At 40.5% G+C, this 21219-nt stretch overlaps 2 protein-coding genes across 5 annotated transcripts in view; one reads left to right on the top strand and one right to left on the bottom strand.

Moving 5' to 3' along the window:
• The first annotated feature begins 7214 nt into the window (after positions 1-7214).
• Positions 7215-14759, top strand: LOC103131534 (chromobox protein homolog 1-like). The gene is made up of 5 exons (XM_007543206.2): positions 7215-7267; positions 8737-9011; positions 9953-10124; positions 12103-12197; positions 13199-14759. The coding sequence occupies exons 1-5, from the start codon at positions 7259-7261 to the stop codon at positions 13347-13349; spliced, it is 702 nt and encodes a 233-aa protein (XP_007543268.2). The 5' UTR covers positions 7215-7258; the 3' UTR covers positions 13350-14759.
• Positions 14760-16840: 2081 nt separating this feature from the next.
• LOC103131533 (nuclear factor erythroid 2-related factor 1-like) overlaps positions 16841-21219 on the bottom strand; it is a 21191-nt gene continuing 16812 nt past the window's right edge. For 2 of the 4 annotated variants that reach the window (XM_007543203.2, XM_016666714.1), the window contains 4 exons: positions 20280-20384; positions 19989-20139; positions 19211-19786; positions 16841-17834 (listed from right to left, as the gene is read on the bottom strand). In XM_007543203.2, the coding sequence (XP_007543265.1) occupies positions 16867-17834; positions 19211-19786; positions 19989-20139; positions 20280-20384 (1800 nt within the window). In that variant the 3' untranslated portion in view covers positions 16841-16866. The remainder of the gene's footprint in view (positions 17835-19210; positions 19787-19988; positions 20140-20279; positions 20385-21219) is intronic. The other 2 variants (XM_016666716.1, XM_016666715.1) reach the window with 2 other exon arrangements.

Raw genomic sequence — 21219 nt, 5'->3', positions numbered from 1 at the left:
TGTGTGTCTTGTCTGGCAGAGTGGCACTCAGAATTTTTATTTTTATTCCAGACTCAGAACTGAGTGCAGCAATTTACAGATTCATTTTTATTTTATATTTTTATGATTTTACCACTAACAGGTGTTTATATTATTTTGTACTTTTAGTGTACTGACAATCCATTTAAGATCCACAAATGAGATGACCTTGTAAGTTCTAGGTTGTCAGGGTTGTTTCTGGCTCCTGTTTCCTAAAAAGCTCTAACTGCATTGTTCTTGTTGTGCTTGTTAAAATGACAACGCATCACCTTCTGAACCAGGAGTTTGCACTCAAAACTTCATTATTCATCTTCACTGACAGTCATTTTGATTCCCTGCTGCCATTTACCAGCTCCTTCATCATTTATTGCCATCTGCTGGTTACCCTAGTTATTACAATTAACATTTTACTGCTCATCCAGGCACTAATAATGCTGGTTCATCAATCTGTTTATGTATGACAGTGCGATTAGTTCATTTGAATTTTGTTGCATTGTACTTTTGTTTTGCTTTTTCATTTCTGTGATGTGCCAGTCCAGAATGCTTATCTCTCTGTTAAGTTGTCCTTGGAGGTTCTTTAGAAATCCTTTGTAAAGTTTGGGATGTTCTAGTGTTTTAGAATCATTATTTTTAAACAAAATGAATGAGATTATGTTACACAATTTTACTCATTTAAACTTACAGAAATTACAACGATATGAAGGGTTATTAAAAGTGCTATTTTGATATTTAGGACCAGGCAGGATAAATGGCTACATCAGCAAGGTTCTTGACGTTTATAGAAAGGTGAAACACATTAATCATGTTATCACAGATTAACTGAAACATGATGTTGATGATGATGATAATATGCAGACAATGTTGTAAACTCTATGCTCAGGCAAATACCATTGAACATAAATTTAAAGCATATTGCTCACTGTTCTGTAAGCATGCTATATTTCCTATAAGAAGTATAACATGCAGAAGTTTCATGTTGCATATAATAATGAAATGAGAATTCTTTCTAACCTATTCAGACGGGGGATTTCCAGTCGGATGTTTGTAACTGTAGGTGTTTGCACTTTTAAAGCACATTTAAGAATGTTAATGTTCACTTTTATGGATCAAATAGCACTTTCTAAGCACTATAATTACAGAGCCATAAATCCAACTGTGAGTTGTTCCCGTCGCTCATCCACTCTAAGAAAGCACTGCTTAAACTCAGTGTCTGTAAGCTGATTTATTTTAATTGTACTATTATATTTATATTCTGCTTTTATTTTTTATATATATAATTTTAGAATTTGATTATGGTTTTATATTTCATGTTACTTTGTATGTAGCTATAAGTCTGCTGCTAAGGCTTAATTGATCGAAACAGAAAACACATTCCATATTAATGCTGGTTTTCACCAGCAAAACTTCCTGCATGTTCAAACTGAAGGGTGAAGGAAGGAGCACTGACAGGTTGTTTGCCGTCCGGCTCCAGTCTTCAGAGCTGGTCCAACACACCTGACTGAAATGGTGCAATACCTCCTCAGCATGTCAGAATGTTCTGCAGGTGTACTGAACCAGAGAAAGAAGTAAAAGGTGCACCAGCCCTTGAGGATTGACTTTGGACATCACTGTCTATGTTCCTTTGTCCTTATCAAACATGTAGTTGTTGATTTCCTTAGCTGAGTCTATGTTTTTAAAAATCTAGAATACCTGAGTTCAAATATATTAACTCAAGCAAAACTTTAAGTAGATTTAAAAATGTGTTGCTATTTTATTTTATAAAATAAGTTGTTTTTTTATTCGGTAGGAGCAGCTTGCATTTACACAAAACTAACGACGTAAAACAGATTATCCATGTTAGACACACAGCTAAGCAAATGCCGTTGATCTTCACTAAATAAAGGCTGAACTGGTATTCAAGCGCCCTCTGGTGATTAACACATGCAACTGCGGCTTTGACATGACTAACTGAAAACATGTTTGTGAACTTGTTTCTATAATAGGATCCAAATGCTTTCTTACATTTAACCATTTACACACAGTATCACTGACCGTTTTACTACTGAGGAGTAACAGGGGAATACTGTTATTCATCAAGTAAAGCCAATAACAACACTCCCATCAGAGGGGTTACATATCACTGAGGTTAACTGATATCCTGTCTTCATAAATGATCACTAGTAGTGTTATTATCTTACTTTACTAGTTTAAGTGTTTTTCTAAAAAGCTGTCTGTTGTGTATCTCTGATATTATTCATACACAATAAAATATTTTTGACAAACTTTGAAAATGTTACATTAATGTTACATTAATTCTGCAATGTTTTTGCAGAATTAATTATTTAGTTGTGCTACTCAGCTGAGAACTGAATTCAATATGCTGCAAGTCAACAACTTCATGCAATGTGTTGGGTTTCTTTAAATAAGAACTTTTTAATCAATTTGACTAATAAACTAAGGTTGACTGATTGAATGAAAAATATTGTGAGATAGTGCTATAAAACAAACTGAATTTAATATGCACAACCAATACAACTATATCATACACAATGATATAAAATAACATGTAATCCAGCCTTTAGATTTATTTAGAACAGACGTAGTTCTATAGTTTGCATGTTTTCAGAAACTATTGCAATTTGTTTATTAAAGTAAAAGCTGTAACTTGCATGAATACTTTGTTATTTTCTTGAAGCTAGTTCCATCCATCCATACATTTTCTTCCGCTTCATCCAGGGGTCGGGTCGCGGGGCAGCAGCTTCAGAAGGGAGGCCCAGACTTCCCTCTCCCCCTCCACTTGTTCCAGCTCCTCCGGGGAAACCCCAAGGCGTTCCCAGGCCAGCTGAGAGACATAGTCCCTCCAGCGTGTCCTGGGTCTTCCACGGGGCCTCCTCCCGGTGGGACGTGCCCGGAACACCTCACCAGGGAGGCGTCCAGGAGGCATCCTGACCAGATGCCCAAGCCACCTCAACTGGTTCCTCTCGACATGAAGAAGCAGTGGCTCTACTCTGAGTCCCTCCCAGATGACCAAGCTTCTCACCCTATCTCTAAGGGAGAGCCCAGCCACCCTCCAGAGGAAACCCACTTCGGCCGCTTGTATCCATGATCTCGTTCTTTCGGTCATGACCCAAAGCTCATGACCATAGATGAGGGTGGGAATGTGGATCGACTGGTAAATCAAGAGCTTCGCTTTTTGACTCAGCTCTCTCTTCACCACGACAGACCGGCACAGCGCCCGCTTCACGGCAGACGCTGCCTGCCGTCTGACAATCTCCCGCTCCCTTCTTCCCTCATTCGTGAACAAGATCCCAAGATTCTTGAAGTTATGTTGAAATGTGTTTTCATTCAGTCAGATTTAGAAACAGTTTCTCAGCTTTTCAGAAAGATCTTGAGAAATCCTTCACAGAGATGATGGAATCATGTCCAGCAACAAGCATACAGTGATCAACAGCAGGCGAACCAGCAGCATAATGCCCAGGACACAGGACGCAGGACATGCTTTGTATCTTGTAGTTGCATTTACCAATGAATGCCAATTACAAAAAAATCACAAAGTTTGATGTAAAATTATTTTGTGTTTACACTAACAGAGAGTTCCCAAAATAATAATCAATTATTATTGATTATTAATAATTAATAATCCCAAAATAATCCCAATTATTTTGGGAAATAATTGGGATTATTTCCCAAAATAATTGGGAAATAATCCCAATTATTTCCATGGAATGTGTTTTCCACAGAAAACACATTCCATACATTCCATTCTCTCTCATACAAAGGTCAGGCTGCCATGCACTGGCACCACCTGTTGGGCCCTCTGACCACCACCAGCAGGCAAGGAGGAGGAAGTGTCTTTTTGCCCAAGGACACAACGATGGCTAATATTAATATTAGACTCATATTAATCACAATGGAGTTGGGGTTGAAGCCATTGTCATCTAGACAAAGCAGGGAGCAACACCGTTCAGTCTGATTAAACTGAATCAACCACTTACAGGCAGATTGTAATTGCATGTCCATTGTTTGTAGAATGTTTAATTAATGTTGTAATTGCAATTACAATTCTACAAATGATTTTGTATAATTGTACTGTCTATAATACATAAGATAATACATTGGTCATAGCATTAAAATGGCTTTAACTGAGTTACTTTGGTGGACTGGAGCCCTGTCCAAGGTTTACTCCACACCATTGGCTCCCATCAATCTTTTCCCTACACACTGACTGGATGGATGGTTTAAATCCTAAATTAGGAATATCTTCACCAGAAAGATGTTACCTGTTTAAAGAAGTGGAACAAAAAATAGGCAGAGGACCACACTCATGAAAGCCAACTACTGAATGTAATGTGTCCTTTATGAATTTCACTTCAATAAATGTATGTACTAATCTGTAGTTAGCGCAAAATCACGGTGTTAAATCCAAAGTTTGCGCCGGTATTTTTTGGCCACTGGATGGCAGCGCTGTGCAAGTTTTTGAATTGTGTTCTTGCTGTTCTGTTTAGATCAGAGGTGTCCAGTCCTTAGGGGCATTTTAATGTTTTCTCTGCTCCAACACAGCAGATTGAAATAGTCCAATTACTTCTTGAGCATGTCATAATGTTCTGTAGAGGCCTGCCAACGATGAGAGGCTGGGCCCCGTCTGTTCTGGTTGGTACTGACCTTGTGTGTTACATGTTAGGAGAAGGGGGCTGTAGTAAGTTTATTTGTGCTTATATTTAAACCTATCTGTTTTTTGGGGGCGTGGGGGGTTAAGATATTCAAGCTGAATGATTTCTAAATCAGACTACTTTTCTATTCCTGGTCAAGATTGTTAGGATTACCAAAATTGTTTTGATTAGCTATACATGCCCGAGTAATAAAAGCTAGGGGGACTTTAAATACATTTCCATTATTCTTGGCAGTGTTGACTTTTCAACTATAATACTGAAAGATACACTATCATAAGAGATGTGGTTAAAGAAATATTCCAAAAAGTGTTATTACATGTAGATCACATTTTTCATATTTAATCATCCACAAACTTCTCACAATACAGTGCTGAAATTGTGACCTGTTCCTCCAGTCACAGTGGATATGACCAGGTCAGTGTTCAAAAGAAGCCCACCAAACTGTCTCTCAAAAGAGGAGAGGAGGGTGGGAGAGAGACGGCAAACAACGCAATATCCGGTGGAGCTGTTGGCGGGCAGAAAGGGGTTGGTTGTGTATGTTAGCAACGCAGTTCAGGCTATCGTGTGATTGAGTTGCGAATGCAAAGACAGTCTGCTCTAAAACTAGCTTGGATACTTTTAATTGTTTTTTTCCCGCTGTTTAGCCTGTCGGCCTGTTATTTGTCCTCAGGACACTAATACATATCAGTCTTTTCACTTCGGCCTGCTGCTAGCCGGACAAGCGCTCCGAAGGTTTCTGCAGAAAGGTAAGGCTCGTGTTTGTTAGCTAAGTTGGAGCGAGCAAAGCACGCCAGCCATGTTGCCTTCAAGATGCTGTTAGCAGGCCGTCTGGCTCGTTTATATGCACGCGTTGTGAGCTGCGTTCTGAATGATATTGAGCTGATTTGCCCACTGTTAGCTCATTTCTCCTGTACGCAGCCTGTCGGGCTGAGCTGGTGAAGGCACGAGGCTTTCAACGTGGGTGCAAACATAATGGAAAACGACGTGCAACACGTTGGTTGTTGGCTTTGTGACCGAGGGAAGATGCATGTTTTAAAACGCAGAATCTGCATCATATGTTTGCATTGTTGGTTGCTGCAGTGTGTGCTTTCATTTTCTCGGTGACTTCCAGCTGCGTAAATCACGCTCCTCCAGTCCGAGACATGGAAGGCATGTTATGGAAAAGACGCGTCTCTAAACGCTTGTGACATTAATTTCGCGCTGAACAATGTTTATGGAGCATATATTTTTTTCTATAAAATGTCTATTAAAAATGTATGCCGTACGGTAGCGCAGCTGCAACCCTCATGAATCCGGGCCTGCTACCCAAAGTTCGGTAGTTGTACCTCAAGGGGCTTCACTTTCAAAAAGTCTTTTTATATGTAAATAGCAGAACCGTTTGGGCTTTTGGTTTAAGCGTTCGTTTGCGTAACTTTTTTTCTTCTTCAAAGCATCTGAGTTTCTACTGCAAGATGTCCCGCCTGCTGATTCTCTAACCCAGCACACTGACTTTGTATTCCTCCGTGGTTATCTTCGCATCATATGCGACTCTGATTGTTTTGTCCTCTTTGAGCATGCAGGCCTTCCCACTGCAAGCCCCTCTGATGCAAATATAATCATCAGCACCAGTCTGCTGCAGATCTGATTGGTCCCCTCACACAAGTCTAGGATGCACGTTCAGTATTCAGTGCTGAAACTCCCAGTCTGAGGGTGGCGCCAAACTTGCAACAGTCACACAAAAGCAGAGAAGTAAAGCAAGGAGCTTGCAACAGTTTTATCATGAACATCTGCATTTTTCACGCTGGTATATAAATGAATGACATCCCCAGAAACAGAAAAACACTTTTCTTTACCTTCAGCAAAAATAATTAAGGTCGTTTTAAATCGTTAGAATAGCATTTTCTTGATCAACAGTGCCTTGGTTTTAGTTGTTATGCATTTCAACTAGGGCTAGACGATATATTCGATGTACCGCGATAATTTCAATTTATGATAGTTTGAATATATAGCCAACTATATCGCAACTACCGAGTATAAATTGTTCAAATAATAAACTTTCACCGTCAAATTCACTGCGAGTATGGTTTATCCGACACCTTATGAATGCATCACTAGACCCTCCCCTCCCAACCTGAAAATTTTCTACCAATCACGCTGCGCAGAAAAAGCAAACAACATGATAACAGCGAGAGTTTGAGGCGAGCCGTGAATGAGACGGTAACTGAAGACTAATCAGTTGAACTAGTCTAGTTCCGAAGAGAAACAGCTCTGGAGCAATAATTTGGCAGTAGTTTGGATTTTATATGGAGGATGTCGAACAAAATGAGGCAATTTGCAAAACATGTTATAAAACTATTGCCACAAAATCTGTACCACAAATGTACCCCCCCCCCCCTAATCAGACTACTCTTTTACATGGCGTTCATAGCCGCGCTGCCGCGGTAGAACTAGTCCGTTAAAGTGAAACCTGGAGACATAGATATGATTAATTTATTGCTACGCAATGGGAAAAATAACTCAAAACTACTCATTCTTTTCTTTTTTCTCTCTCTCTGTCGGTTTTACGATACACGCAGAATGGTTGCCATAGCAACTGGCAACAACTCAACTTTATGTTTCAGGTTCAGCACCAAAAACACTCAAACATTACCTTACATAGAACAGAACATTCAGTTCGTTACAGTTTTCGGTTTTTAGGCTTGATGTGTATTTTGCAATTATTAATGAGTTATTACTGTGGTAGATTAGCCACCGCTGCTATTAGCCATGCTAACACAGCGGTGGTTGATTAGCTAATTTAAACACCTGCTTCACTGATGATCTGTCAGTTTGTGTGTAGGTTGCCTTTTTTATTTTTAAGCTGAACCAAAACACACCTTATTCCACAGCACATCTATATGTTAAGTTTGTCAACTGACCTACTTCCCTCTCCCTCACTATTTTTTTCTAAGTTAAAACTTATTTCTCACCTTGTTATCTAGTCATAGAGTTGACAGTTCATAGCAAAATACTGCATCACTTTTTATATGAGCTTACATTTAAGTCTAGCAGAGAAATGGGGGCAGGAACTATATCATCTATCGCAGGGGTGTCAAACGTACGGCCCGTGGGCCGAAACCGGCCCGCCGAACGATTTAGTCCGGCCCGGGGGCTAAATGCATTATCATTATTCATGAAAAAACATATACTTAGTTTAATTGAACATCTGCAGTTCCTATACTGTCCACGAGGGGCGCTGTGTTTTATTCAGAGCACACAACATTATGCAACACTGCAGCAGAACTAACAGCAGATGGCAGCACTGAGCTTCAGGTTCTGTAAACAAGTTCGATTCTATGCTTTACCAGCTTTTTATTTTGGCCCTGGCAACCTCATATTTCTCGTGCATGCTAACATACATACATGTTATGTATGCATGTTTTTCTATATGTATGCATTTTATGCATCAACAAATGTACTTAATCAAATGTCTGTTTAAAACAGCTGACACTTAAGATTTCAAATGTGTGAAGCCAGATAATTTGTTCAAATTGCTTCCCATATGTTGAAAATTGATTTTAAATATTTTCTTAATTTTTGTCTGTTGTATTTTGTGATGCAGGACAGTGTTTTTAAGTTCCAAAAACTGTGAATAAATGTTTTGCAACATTGTACAATCACTGAGATCAGTTCTTATGCATAATGCACTTAAATAAATGCTTAACTGAGTAAAAGTATTGTTGAAATTGCAGATACCTTTCTTAAAAACTGAGATTATTCATAATATATTTTGTAAAAGTGAAATTCGTTTAATATAAAAATCAACAAGTCCACTTTTATTGGTTCCATTTAATCTTGCAATGAGTTTACTTGTGTGGCCCCCTGCAGATCAGATTAAGCTGTATGCGGCCCCTAAACCAAAATGAGTTTGACACCCCTGATCTATCGTGATATAGTAAAAATATATCAGGATGTTAGATTTTCCTCATATCCCCCAGCCCTAATTTCAACTGCGTGAACCGAGGAAATTCCCACAACACCTTTAGCAGGTCAACAGTAGATCACTGTTTTACATCACAAAACCTGCATGTTTTCTGTTGTCTACAAAAAGTCCTCTTCAGACGTCAAACTGGCGACCGTAGCAAAGAAGAGCAAGAAGGCTGAGGATGAGGAGCAGCCGGCGGCCCCTGCCCCAGCAGCTGCAGCGGCAACGGTCACCGCGGCAACAGAGGAAGCACCTCCGGTAGAAGCAGCAGCAGCTCCAGCCGCAACGGCAGCTCCTGCAGAGGAGGAGGAAGAAGAGGAGTACGTGGTGGAAAAGGTTCTGGACCGCCGTGTGGTGCGGGGCAAAGTCGAGTTTCTGCTGAAATGGAAAGGCTTTTCAGAGTGAGTATAACTTGCTCAAATACTGGATGCTGCTTTTTGCCGTTCATAGCCGCGCTAGGTTTTTTTCAGAGACCTAGCACCTCCTTTGAGATGAAGCTCCTCCTCTGACCTGCCACCTCACAGAGCAGCCCTCCCCCACAACTCCTCCACTCAGCACCTTTAGACTAGCCAGCAGTAACTAGCAAACACCTTTTGGAACTGCTGAGTTCATTACAGCAGCTACTTCTTTGTGAAATGCTGGTAAAACATCAATAAAAGGGTAAATAGAGGAGCCATGTTGTGATGGTTTCCTGAAGGTGGAGCTTCAGAAAGAGCAGGAGTTTCTTAAAGAGGCAGAGGGCTAATTTGTTGTGGTATCTTATGAAAATCATCTCAAAAACAATCAAGGATCTGAAGCCAGCAGCGCTGATGATCGTGCATGTTTTATAACTCCTTCTGTCCATGAAGCTGTTTAACGGAAGCTTCCAGTCGGCTCACTGTTTCTGTGTTACATGTGCGATGTCACATTGCCCTGGTAGAGCTTTCTCAAAGTCAGATTTTCCTGAACTTCTACCTGTTGAGTTAGTCATCAGGAATCTTTATTATTATGATTGAAAATGTTGAAGGATTGACTTCAACATTTTTTTCAGCATGTTTTGATGTAAACGTGCAAAAAGTATACATTTCCGCTTGGCAGTTTCAGTAAAGTTTCTTAGATGAAATGTTCTATTTTTAAAATCTTGCTGTTTATAGATTAACGCAGTTATATCAAACTACTATTGGCTGGGGTATTGGTGTCTGCCACAAACTTTCTGTAGTCATCAAAAAGTTATGTATACTGTTTGATTTCCTGGCATGATTGCAGATTTACAAGTCTTCTGGGAGAGTGACTTGGGAATTTTGGAACGTTATTTCAGAGACATCCGTGTCTTAAGTTATTATTTCTGTATTCATCTGTTTAGCGAGGACAACACATGGGAGCCCGAAGAAAACTTGGACTGTCCTGACCTGATTGCAGAGTACATGCAGAAACACAAAGAGAGAGAGGAGAAGAAGAAGGAGAGTAAGAGGAAAGCTTCCAGCGAGGCATCTGGAGATGCAGAGGAGCGGGCCAGCAAGAAGAAAAAGGAGGAGGTAATTTATTTATTGGCTCCAGAGCTAGATGGCACCTGCTGTTTAGGTTCTGTAAGTTGCCATTTCATCCTTTTATTCTACAGCTTATGCTTTTGTTTTCCTTGTCTCTGTTGTACATTTAATCTAGTATGTCGGTCCTTGGACAGTTTCCCAGGATTTTTACCTCAGAGACCGTCAAACTCAAGGCCCGGGGGCCAAATCTGGCCCACTGTAGCTTTTTATGTGGCCCTCTAGACTAGGCAGGTCACGATAACAAATTTTGCTGAGCAATTAATTGTCTAAGAAATTATTGCTATAAATGATAATATTGTTTCAAGACCTTTTGACACTGATTTAATGGAAATGACTGCATGCTATTTCCTGCCATAGATAGATACACTTTATTTTCAAAAGAACACATAACAGTGGAACTAATAAACTAAACAAATAAAACAACCAAAAACAAAATGGATTCTCAGTCTCCATTAACAAAAAACGTACTTGAATAAAAACTAAACAGCATAAACCCAAAGTTGAAATAAATATTGCATTCAACCAAAAGAGTGCAGATTATGAAGTCTGATGTGCCCTTCAGTAATCACTAGATGTAAGTAGAGAAGATGGGCATATCCGACTACCTAATGCAGTAGTTCATACTACATGATTTTTTTGCCCCTATTTTCTCCTTATCAGAATCTTAGATCGTTGGCTGATCTAAGATCGTCAATGGTGATTTCGTAACCGATCATACTGCAGTGTGTGGTGTGTTACCGTAGATCGTTGTGGCTCCGATCTAAATCAGGGGTTTTCCCCGACTGGAAGCTTAAGGCAGCCTGTTGAATGTGACAGGTAGCCAATCAGAAAGCGCAGATTCTCCTCCATGCTTTTCTGAGGGGAAATTATGAGGGGAATCCCAAACAGCTGACAAGGTCCAGATGATATGTGGAAACATTAATGTTTATTCAACATTTCGTGCAAAGAATATAGAAATGACCAGAGGAGGAGTTGGAGCCAACTTGCTACCGCAGTTGATAAACCCGGTAACTTTTCAGCTGTTCTTCGTTAACATGACATAAATAGGTTACAATGATTTTCATTCAGTCAGGACCTTACGCTGACTCTAGCCGCATGCATCACAGGTGGATTCTAGTAAAGCATTGATTAATGCCTGGTTTTAAAATTAGTTAACTGAACTTTAGCCATTATTTTGTGCCCATGTGGCTGGACACCACACGGCATGACGAACCCGATCGAACCGTTATACCTAGGATTTCTGTCGGCTAATGTGTCTCTCAGGTTTTGAAAATGGGCCGACAACTCGTGTAATGTGCACTGGACATTACACTAAGGAAATGAGGAAGGGAGGGTCGGTGAAGAGCACCGGAGTTTAACCTTTTTTCATTCAGTGTCGGTAACAAAAAGAATAAAAGGCAGGAAGAGACAATAAGCCGATAATTAAAATGAGGTCGATAGGTTTAATTTATCGTGCGATTAATTGCGACAGGCCTACTTTAGACTCCAAATTACATCAATAAGTCTCCAGTTTTTCACAAATCTGCAAAATTCACACAAAATCAACAGTCCCACATTTGTTCTGATTTTCCTGAAAATTATTTTCAAAACTGGTTTAAAAAAAACACATTGGGTTTAAGTGACTTCTGCCTCAGCCTTCCATGATATTACCGAGTCCATGATCAAAACGGCAAATAATAAAAAAAATCACATTTAACATCATACATTAGTGTAAAAATTGTAACAATTCCTGATGAACACCTTGTTGTGCTGCAGCAGCCACAGACTCTGCAGAGAGCTGCTCTGGGTTCCTTCACTGGTAATCTGCTGTCACTGTATATTATCGAAATCAGTCCACTGCAGAACATTTACTTGTCTCTGACAAACTAACATTTTTTGTCTACATAATTGTTGTGGGTCTATTTCTCCATCTGAGTTGCTGTCTGTGAGTGATGCCATGCATGAGATGTGTGTGTTCTGCTGTCAGGGGGACAAGGCCAGAGGTTTTGGCAGAGGCCTGCAGCCTGAGAGGATTATTGGAGCCACCGACTCCAGTGGAGAGCTGATGTTCCTAATGAAGTGGTGGGTTCTCACATCTGCTTTCCTCCTGCACTACTCATAAACACTCAAAGATTCTAGGCCTTCTGATAAAGTCGCATTTCACCTAAGATGTTCTATGCTTTAGCAGGCAGTTTAATTAAGCCGTCAGTGTTTTAACACTTGTTGCATCTTATCCAAACCCCTAAATGTTGCGGTTCACTGATGGCTGTGTAGCAATCCTCTTCCTCATGCTATTCCCCGCTAGCCTTTTGGATCTAGCGGGAAGCTCTGAGGAACGTTGACACAAAGCTCAGAGTCAGCAGCAGGTTGCAGAGGAAACAGTCTTTATTGTCCCACTGGGGGCAAAATTCAGCAGTAATGGCAGCATTAAGATATGGAGGGTGAAAGTTCCAAAAGTATTGAAAATATACAACATAAAAAACAAGATTACCAATAATAAGATTAATATACAGTACAATGTTATAATGTAACATAAAAATATTGTGGACTTATTAGAGAAATAATCATAATCCAAGGGATGTGCAACTAAGTGACATTTTATCTTCTAATTTTCATAATGTGTATTGAACTCAACTCTCCCAATATCACCACTGTAGCCTGAACCTGCAACCTTTTATTTGAATTTCACCAAAAAAAATCAAATGTCCCTGTCTGCTGATGAGTAGGGAATATTTGTATACAAAAATATATTTAAAACATATATATAAGCAGTGTTTTTGTTTGTTTTTGGGGTTTTTTACGATGGATGTAAAAATAATATATATGTATGCGTGTATGTATATACATACACCAATGAAGTGGTAATAATAAAAGCTAGACTGTCATCCAGATTTAAAAGTTCAGAAAATGTGAAATACTTTAGAGTGCTCTTTTGTATTCTGCTTTGTATGTGGAACTCTGGTCATGATGTCTCTTCTATTCAACAGCTGCATCCTTTGAAGTTTACCTGAAAGAAAGTATCAGTGTTTCAAAGTCTCTTTCCTCCAGAACCTGACAATCTTTCTTCTTCTGAAACTGAACAGGAAGAACTCTGACGAGGCGGACCTCGTACCGGCCAAAGAAGCCAACGTTAAATGTCCACAGGTAGTGATCTCTTTTTACGAGGAACGCCTCACATGGCACTCTTACCCCACAGAAGAAGAGGAAAAGAAGGAGGAGGAAAAAAAGGACTAGTGGATGAGAGGAGGTACGAACGGGGTGAAGAGGAAGTGTGGCGATGCAGGGCAGGAAATCAGCTCCCCACCAGTTGACTGTTAACTTTCAGTGTCTCTGACTTCCTACAGTAGCTGTCAGTGGAAGTGACAGAAAATCTGTTTTCCTGCCCTGAAGGACTCGAGTCCTGAAAAGATATTCCCACCCGTTAGCGGTTGCAGCGGTTCGTTTCCAGCAGGTGTGTTTGACATCTGCGTTTTGTTCTGTCCCTTTACCATGAATGTGTTGTGCCTTCAACAAGTATTCTTCCAGACCGCCAAGTATCCAATGGGAAAGAAAAACAAACGCAGTTAAACATTAAGGTCAATGTTTGGTTTTGGATGAAGTTCCTCTCTCCCCAAAGTGTTGAGCTGGTGGTGGTGGTGGTGGTGATGATGATGATGATGATGATGGCAGCCGCAGCAGAAAGAATCTGAGATGGGTGGGAACTTCTTTTAAACAATAGGAAAGCAGTGAATTTTCCCACATAGACAGAAAGCTGTTTTTCCCTTTCTGTGACTCTCATTCAGAAACATTGCTGATCTTATCCCACCAATATTTTACTCTAAAGAGTTTCAGTGAAATCATCTTTTTTTTTTTTGCCTTATGTTTTCCTGTCTGAGGTAAAGCGCTCTGTAACAAAGTGGACTTCACTAGAATTAGGGTCTGGCTCATACTATGCTGAAAACTCTTCCTTCAGAAAATGGTTCATGTTCACTTCTACTGCGTACCACATCTGTTTTCTAGGTTATAAAATCTTAGCATGCACTGCTGGGCAACTCAACTATTCCTCATCTGTTCTCAGTTGGCAGGCGGTTTTTAAAATGCTCAGCATACAGAGGAAATTACCGTCTCACTACTTTGTTGTTCTCCACCAAAGCTTTCCAATTATGTGTTAACTGTAGCCCAGCTGTGCATTTCTATGTAAACTGTAATAGTGTTGTAGCTTTCTTTTATTGGCACATTTGGATTGGATTGATTTCTTTTTTTTCCATCTGGTTTCTTTCTGCTCGTCATTTCTTAGGAGCCGTGCTGTTTTAATACATGAAATTGTGACGCATGTATTGCACCTTCATCCATTTTAAAGATTTGCTATATAACTATCCATCCTGGCTCAACTGAAAACTGTCTTAGAGTTTCACAAATTTCACTTGTTCACTTGTTGGTGCTTTAGTTATTTTTCTGCACCACATCTATCAGCATTTTAAATATAATTTCCTACATTTTAACCATATGTCCTCTCTGCGGAGGTAACAAAGCTCTATTCATCTGTGCTATTCCCCCCCCCCCAGATATCTTTTGTTCCTAGTGGATTTGCTTGTTGATCTGTTGCATGTCTGTTGATCTACTTTTAAATTCTGATTTCAACAATAAATGATTTGGGACTCATGAGTTTCTTAATTATTTTGTTCTATAACCAAACATGGACCACAGAAATCTGAACATCTGTAAGACCAACCATTGGTGACATTGATAGCTGTTGCACTAAATGAAGGTAGCATTTCTGTGACCTCTGGTTATTTGATGACTAAACATAAATGTCAAGTAGTTTAAAGTGAATATGTTGAAAAGATGAGTAAAGTTGATAAATGAATCCTCAAAATGATTGGACTGGCCTTCATTTCCATTTGAGATGTGCCTTTGATCACTTCTGTATGTGATTCCCTTCGCTTAATTTCTGGAATATTTATTCTGGTGCAACTCTAACCAGGTTGAGGTTTTACTTTAGATTTAAAGGAATTCAGCGTTTCAGCTGTTTTGCAGTTTTCTGGAAATTTTATCCAGATTTGTGGTGTTTAGAAGCTGAATGCTGCTTCTTCATGTCTCCATGTTCTGGATGCAGAGCACAACCAGAAGACCTGAGAGGTCTGAAAGGTTGATACAACAGCAGATCTTGAATGTGTTGTGGTGCTAAACTGTTCAGTGATTCAGTATCTTAAAGTCTATTCTCTCAGTAAAGGATTGCAGAACTGGGAGACTGCAGGCTGCTGTTTGAGTCCTTATCTGTTTTCTGCATCTGCCACTTGGTTCATGGATAATAGTGGTATCATTCACTGCACAAATGAACACTGACTGCTATGAAAGAGGGAGATGTGCTTGAAATCACTGTAAGAAGCAACACTTGCCCCAATATCAACCAGTTATTTGGTTTGCATCACAAAGAACCCTCATTAAGAGAAACTGCTGCCAAGAGAATTTAAGTTATGTCACTAATCAAGACATTCTCTTTCAGTGGAGGAGACTTCAAGACACCTGAGAGCAACTGATCCAACAAGGAGCTCTGAGGTGAATTTAACAGGAGAGTGAAGCCACCAGCTGAAAGCTTACTTAATATTACTGCCAGTCGATAGTATTATATCAGTGCAAAGTTATATTTTCCGACTAATGTTTCTAATTTTGGTCATCTGGATAATCATTTGTTCTGGCAAAATATTATAGCACAGTATTCTAATCAGAATTTAGAGTCTGCATCTACAAACACAGGTTGAAGGAACAGACAGTCAGACTGGAGTGTTATACCTGATGAAGTATATTTGGATTTTCTGTTTACCACAAATGACTTCAGACTTTGCATGAATACATTTCTTTTCTTGTCAGGATTTTCTTGCAGATCACTGCAGAAAAGATCCAACCATCACTTCTGAATAAATTAATGCATTATTGTTCTTTACATAGAATTAATACATGTAAAATCAACATCCTGGATAAAAGTATAATACAACAAAAGTTACAAAATTTCAAGTCCTTTTCCATCTTCAATAGTTTCAGTCTTTGTGCTGAAGGTGAGGCAACCATGCTGCACTGGGAATTTTACACCTTTAGGGTCTTTACAAGATGGTGCTGGTGAAAAGCTTCTCTTTGTTACACTGTGATGTCCACCTGTGGTCCGCTGCCTGCTGACCTGTGCCCCCTTCTGTTCAATAGAACAGAACAGAAGGGAGCCCTGGGATTCTCTGTTTTCCATAAGGCAGCATGTCTTCTTCTTGTGTATGAAATCGTTACACTAAGAAGCAAAGACGCACATGCAGAACATTAGAATTATCATTCTTCAGTCTGAATATTTTTTGTTTTAACCCTAAGTCATTGAGATATTATTTGCTACAAACTGATGTAGCAGATTTGTATCTGTTCAAGAATAATCCAGTTCACAGATTTTCTAAGTACCAAAGATTTGAATTGATCTCAGTTTGTCCAAATACCAAAAATAGTGAAAAGACTCCTTAATGAGCAGAAGCCAGATTTAGCTCTGTTCCTTCAGGAGGAGAAAACAGACATGTTTTATACTCAAGTTTCTATAATCTTGTTAAAAATACAAGAAACTGAGTCTGGAAAGGCATGAAATTTTGAAATGGAAAATTTTAGAAGCCTTGGTTTACATCTGTTGTGTACAGAACCTTCCAGTTGAGGTCATCCAGAGGTCAGGAGGGTCAGTGTTTCGTGCTTTGCCGGGTCCTTGTTGGAAGCTCATCCTGCCGGTTCCAACCTGATCAGTTCTTATTCAGCTCCTCCTCTTCTTCACGCCTTGGTGTTTTTTGCCATTTTGACTGGCTCTGATCGACGCCACAGTAACTGTATCATCAGGTCCAAAACGAAGCGTGTACTCTGTGGCGTCCAGCGGCCTGCCGTTGTCATCCTCCAGCTGGGAGAAGATTTCCTGGTACAACTTCCCAAATCTGCTCTTCATGTCCTGCAAGCGCCTGAGGCTGTTCCTCTTCTCCTGCAGCAGTTTTGAGCGATGGAGTCTCAGGGCCTTCAAGTCTTCCTCCAACGCTAGCAGAACGTCTAGTTTCCTCTTCCTGCAGTTCTGAGCAGCTATCTTGTTCTTCCCACGCCGCCGGATGTCCCTGATGAGGGTCAGCTGCTGCTGGCTGAGCTGGCTGCTACTCAGCAGGTGGTTAAACTCCTCTACTGGCAAGTTAACAATCAGCTGGTAGGAGAAAGGGATCCTGAGGGCCCGGGCTCGCTCCTCATCTCGGCTCCAGGCTTTAGTTTCTGGAGCCAGGCTGGAGGAGGAAAGGCAGCATGGCCTGGTGCTGCCAGCCCTCACTGCTGATTCAGTCTGTATGGGTGACATCGTCCCAGGAGCTGGCGAGGACAAGGGCGGGTTGTAGTAGGTGTGATCATGGCCTATGTGTTCCACCCAGGAAAAGCCTGGAAACAGTTTGGAATCTTCATGGTTAGGAGGGAACTGTGGTACGCCATGTCCTCCAACCGCTCCCATCTCCTCCTCCACTTCCTCCTGCTTAATGGTCACCTCCACTTCTAAATGGGATCCAGCTGAGCCGTCCTCATCGCTGCTGTCCACCTCGTCAGAAAACACATTCTCCACAGCCGACGCACAGGATGAAGAATCATCTGCTGAGCCTTCAGAAACAATAGGAGAAGAGAAGGAAGAAGGGCTGTGGATGAAGTCCAGAGACAGGCCGGAGTCTGAGTCCGTCTCCACCTCTGCCTCCGCCCAGACATCTAGGAGGATGCAACAGGAAAGATTAAAACAGCTTCAAAGTCTGAATGTTTGTGACATTGCCTCTGATTTCATGAAAGTTGTTAAAAATAATCTAGAGCAGATCTTTAGAATCTACCCACCCAGATCTAAAGTCAGCTTTAAAATGTGCACATTAGAAGCCATTAAAACCCTTTTTCCTCTAAATACTACACCTATTGTCCTGCCAAATCAATCTGCTCAGAGAATTAATAAATTAATAAATGCTGCAATAACCCAGCTGCATTAGTTCGTTTTGAAGCACCTTTTTGATTCCATTTAGGGGGAACTTAGTCTTTTTGAGGTTACACTTTACATATGATCTATATTATATATTTTTTGGTCTGACGGTCAACAGGCAGGAGTGCAGCTCATCAAGGTAGGATCAATGGATGGGTCAGTATTTCATTACGACACATTTTACTGGGTGTGTTATGTGAACTAAGCAGTGCTAGCTTGTCTGGATAGTGGAATGTTAAGCAAATTTTAACACTGTGTTTGAGAATAATCTTCACTGATGCCCAACATTTAGATCAGTTTAAAAATCTAAGGCCACAGAATTTATGTGGTTCAATGAGACAACATGGTGAGGACAGGAAACTATGGAAACAGCAGGAAAAAACAACAGGAGAGAGGAGAGAAATGTCAAGAGTTCAGCCAGCAGCACACACTGCAGCAGCGGCTCAAACTCCCAGGTGTCTGGTAGAGGACGAACAGCCTCAGCGTGGGGAGCAGGGGTTAGTCAAAGTAGAGGTTTACTGTATAAATACTTTACGTGTACCTAGGTGTGGCTCTAAAATTCATGTAAAAATGTGGAAATGTAAAGTATGGCCAACAGAAAATGATCAGGGAGACAACCAACGGCTCCACAGCTCCACCAAAGGAAGCTGAGGTTATAGTTCAGGTGAAATCTGAAAGGTTCCCGACACCAGTTAGTTTGACCCATGACCTTTAGATATCTGCTGGAAAGCTGATGCTGAAGTGAGAATTTAGCTTGATAGAGCCAAGTCTTCATCCAAATCAGGAGAAACATTGACATCACAAGGAAATATAATTGTTTGGAATGTCCTAGTAAAAGTAAAGCTGACATGTGATCTGTGGGGTCGCATGGAGAATAAAGTTTCTCACAATCTTATACATGTTAGGAACTTTTGTGAAGTACCAAATTAAAGAATCAGTTGCTAGAAAACCAAGATGCTTCAAAATGTATTGGTGTCACTGATCTCTCTGGGTTATTGCACTTTTCTGACAGAATTATTTATTTTTAGCTGGATGGCAAAAAACAAATGTGACATTATTTCAAAAATGATTTATTAATAATTCTGCTCCTTAAGCCAGTGGATTCTTTATAGTGAAATACCTTCCAGTCTGCTGGGCTGCTCCTGATCTTCCATCCAGTTACCTCTCCTTCCAACTCTCTGATGGACTCCATCACAATGTAGCTGCCCTTCCTCATTAGACATTGCTTCCAGCTCAGGACTGAATCCTTCCTCCAGTTGTCCATCCAACAACTGAATGTCTTCCAAGATGTTCAAATTTTCCAACAGGTCTCTAATGTGGCCAGGAAAACCGTCTGCACCTTCTTCAGCCAACTCAAAGGAACTGGACGATGTTCGTCCAAAGTCCTGGTCCAGATCATTCCCTCCGGACGCTTGGCTGCCACTAGGAGTTTTCAGGTCATATGATGAAGAGTCTGAGCTGAAGGGAGAAATGTCTTGAGTGAGCAGGTCCATGCTGAAGACTGCCAAGTTATCTCCACCTGGATTTTCGTCTAGCAGGTCAGCGTAGTTTGAAGGAATTGTCCAGGAATCCATCCTGGAGTTCTCCAAAGTGAAACCTGTGTTGATCACTGAACCATCCTTATCCAGCTCATCACTGGGAGTCAATGGAAGAAGAACTGGTTCCTGTTGCAGCTGGTTAGCAGTCCCAAACAGATCTAAAAACAAACAGGAAGAATTAGGAAGAAAAGTTATCTTTGAATAATAATAAAAAGCTGTGTTTGAATTCATGATATATTTTAAATCTCTGCTCCTTTTGTATTTCTTAGTTTTCAGCTAATGAACAATTTGGTCAACTTTCATCTAAAACAATCAGAATTCAATCCAAGGTTGAGTTTTCCTATGCCCCGTGAAGCTCACCCTGCTGCCAGTAGGTCCCTGTGAGATGCTCTGACCCAGGAGGGGTGTTGGAACATGGGGGCGGAGTTTCAGACCCATCACCTGGTGCAGTCACAGGTGTTCTTGAGTCAGGGCTGTGGTTTGAACAGGTCATCATTTCAACATCTATGTTCTGCAGATAAAAGATTACAGTTTAATCTCATTTCATATGTATCTATGATCCTCTCAGAGGTTTCATGCCTTGTATATTTCAATTTTTTTTTTTTTTTGTTCATCACATGCATTTGCATCTCTTCTAACTCTGTTTGTTACCTCAGGCTCCAGGATGTCCATTAGATCCTGCCACTGGAGTTCCAGGTCGAGGCCCAGTGGCTGATTTTCATCAGAGGATTCATCACTTCTGTCAACATTAGTTCTCTAAAGAACAGCAGAGTAGTTATGAGTGTCAAAACATCTGGGGCAGGCCTAGAGGGGGACAGAGGTGTCCAGACAGTGGACACCTCTGACATGACACTGTCATAACCATGATATAACACCTGTTATGAACATAAATGAGTCTTTCTAAATGTTTATAACTGTTATCATGAAGTGAAATTATGTAAATAATGCAGAGTTGTACTAAATGTTGCACTGAAGTCCATTAAAATTGTCAACTTGGCATTATTCAGTAAATAATGACTATTTTAATGCAAAGTTCCATTAAAACTTGCATGAAATGTCTATTAAACGTGTCAATTTTGTGTTAAAAGTGTAATAATTTACTTCATGACAATAATTATAAACATTTCTGAAGGTTCCTTAATGTTCATGTTTTATGTCATGTCAGTCATGCACACTCCTTCAAATAAAGTGTATATATATAAAAAAAAAAAAAATTCCCTTCTCACCCTCCGCGGGTGGTCTCTTTCATCCTCTGAGCTCGGGTCCTCTACCAGAGGCCTGGGAGCTTGAGGGTTCTGCGCAGTATCTTGGCTGTGCCTAGAACTGCACATTTCTGGACTGAGATGTCTGATGTTGTTCCTGGGATCTGTTTGAGCCACTGCTCCAGTTTGGGGGTGGCCTCCCCGAGGGCCCCGATGACCAGAGGCACCACTGTGGTCTTCACCTTCCAGGCCTTCTCCAGTTCCTCTCTGAGGCCCTGGTATTTCTCCAGTTTCTCATGCTCCTTTTTCCTGATGTTGTGGTCACTTGGTATTGCTACATCCACCACAATGGCTGTCCTCTATTCTTTATATATATATATATATATAAA

Source organism: Poecilia formosa, unplaced genomic scaffold (genome assembly GCF_000485575.1).
Source record: "Poecilia formosa unplaced genomic scaffold, Poecilia_formosa-5.1.2 Scaffold783, whole genome shotgun sequence".
NCBI lineage: Eukaryota > Metazoa > Chordata > Actinopteri > Cyprinodontiformes > Poeciliidae > Poecilia > Poecilia formosa.
The sequence above is the reverse complement of the archived record's forward strand: the minus strand, read 5'-3'. Positions and strand labels throughout refer to the sequence as shown.